The 574-nt window shown below is 35.5% G+C and overlaps 1 protein-coding gene across 1 annotated transcript in view; it reads right to left on the minus strand.

The window, feature by feature from the left end:
• Positions 1-574, minus strand: part of LOC106877374 (uncharacterized) — a 101,948-nt gene that overhangs the window by 58,130 nt on the left and 43,244 nt on the right. The window contains exon 23 of the mRNA XM_052977151.1: positions 21-120. Coding sequence (XP_052833111.1) covers positions 21-120 — 100 coding nt within the window. The remainder of the gene's footprint in view (positions 1-20; positions 121-574) is intronic.

Below are 574 nucleotides of genomic sequence, written 5' to 3' on the forward strand. Positions count from 1 at the left end.
TGGTAAATGGTGACCCCTACCATTAACACTTTGGTGAGGAAATCCATCTCAAATATAGAAGAGACGTTGAACATTTCTCTCAGTTCTTTCACAACCTGCTTCTGTTTATTCACCGCTTTCCTACGAGGAAACAGAAGAAATTCAATATGTATATATATTTATATATATGTGTTATTTCTTTACTACCCACAAGGGGCTACAAACAGTCGGGACAAACAAGGACAGACAAACGGATTAAGTCGATTACATCGACCCCAGTGCGTAACTGATACTTATTTAATCGACCCCGAAAGGATGAAAGGCAAAGTCGACCTCGGCGGAATTTGAACTCAGAACGTAGCGGCAGACGAAATACCGCTAAGCATTTCGCCCCGCGTGCTAACGTTTCTGCTAGCTCGCCGCCTTTATATATGTGTGTGTGTACATTCATGCGTACAAATACATACATACATGCATAATACATATATATATATAATAATATAAATAATATATATATATGCATATATACATACGTATATGTTCATACTTAGATCTATACGTGTATATATATATATATATATATATATATATATAT

Source organism: Octopus bimaculoides, chromosome 27 (assembly GCF_001194135.2).
Source record: "Octopus bimaculoides isolate UCB-OBI-ISO-001 chromosome 27, ASM119413v2, whole genome shotgun sequence".
Lineage (NCBI taxonomy): Eukaryota > Metazoa > Mollusca > Cephalopoda > Octopoda > Octopodidae > Octopus > Octopus bimaculoides.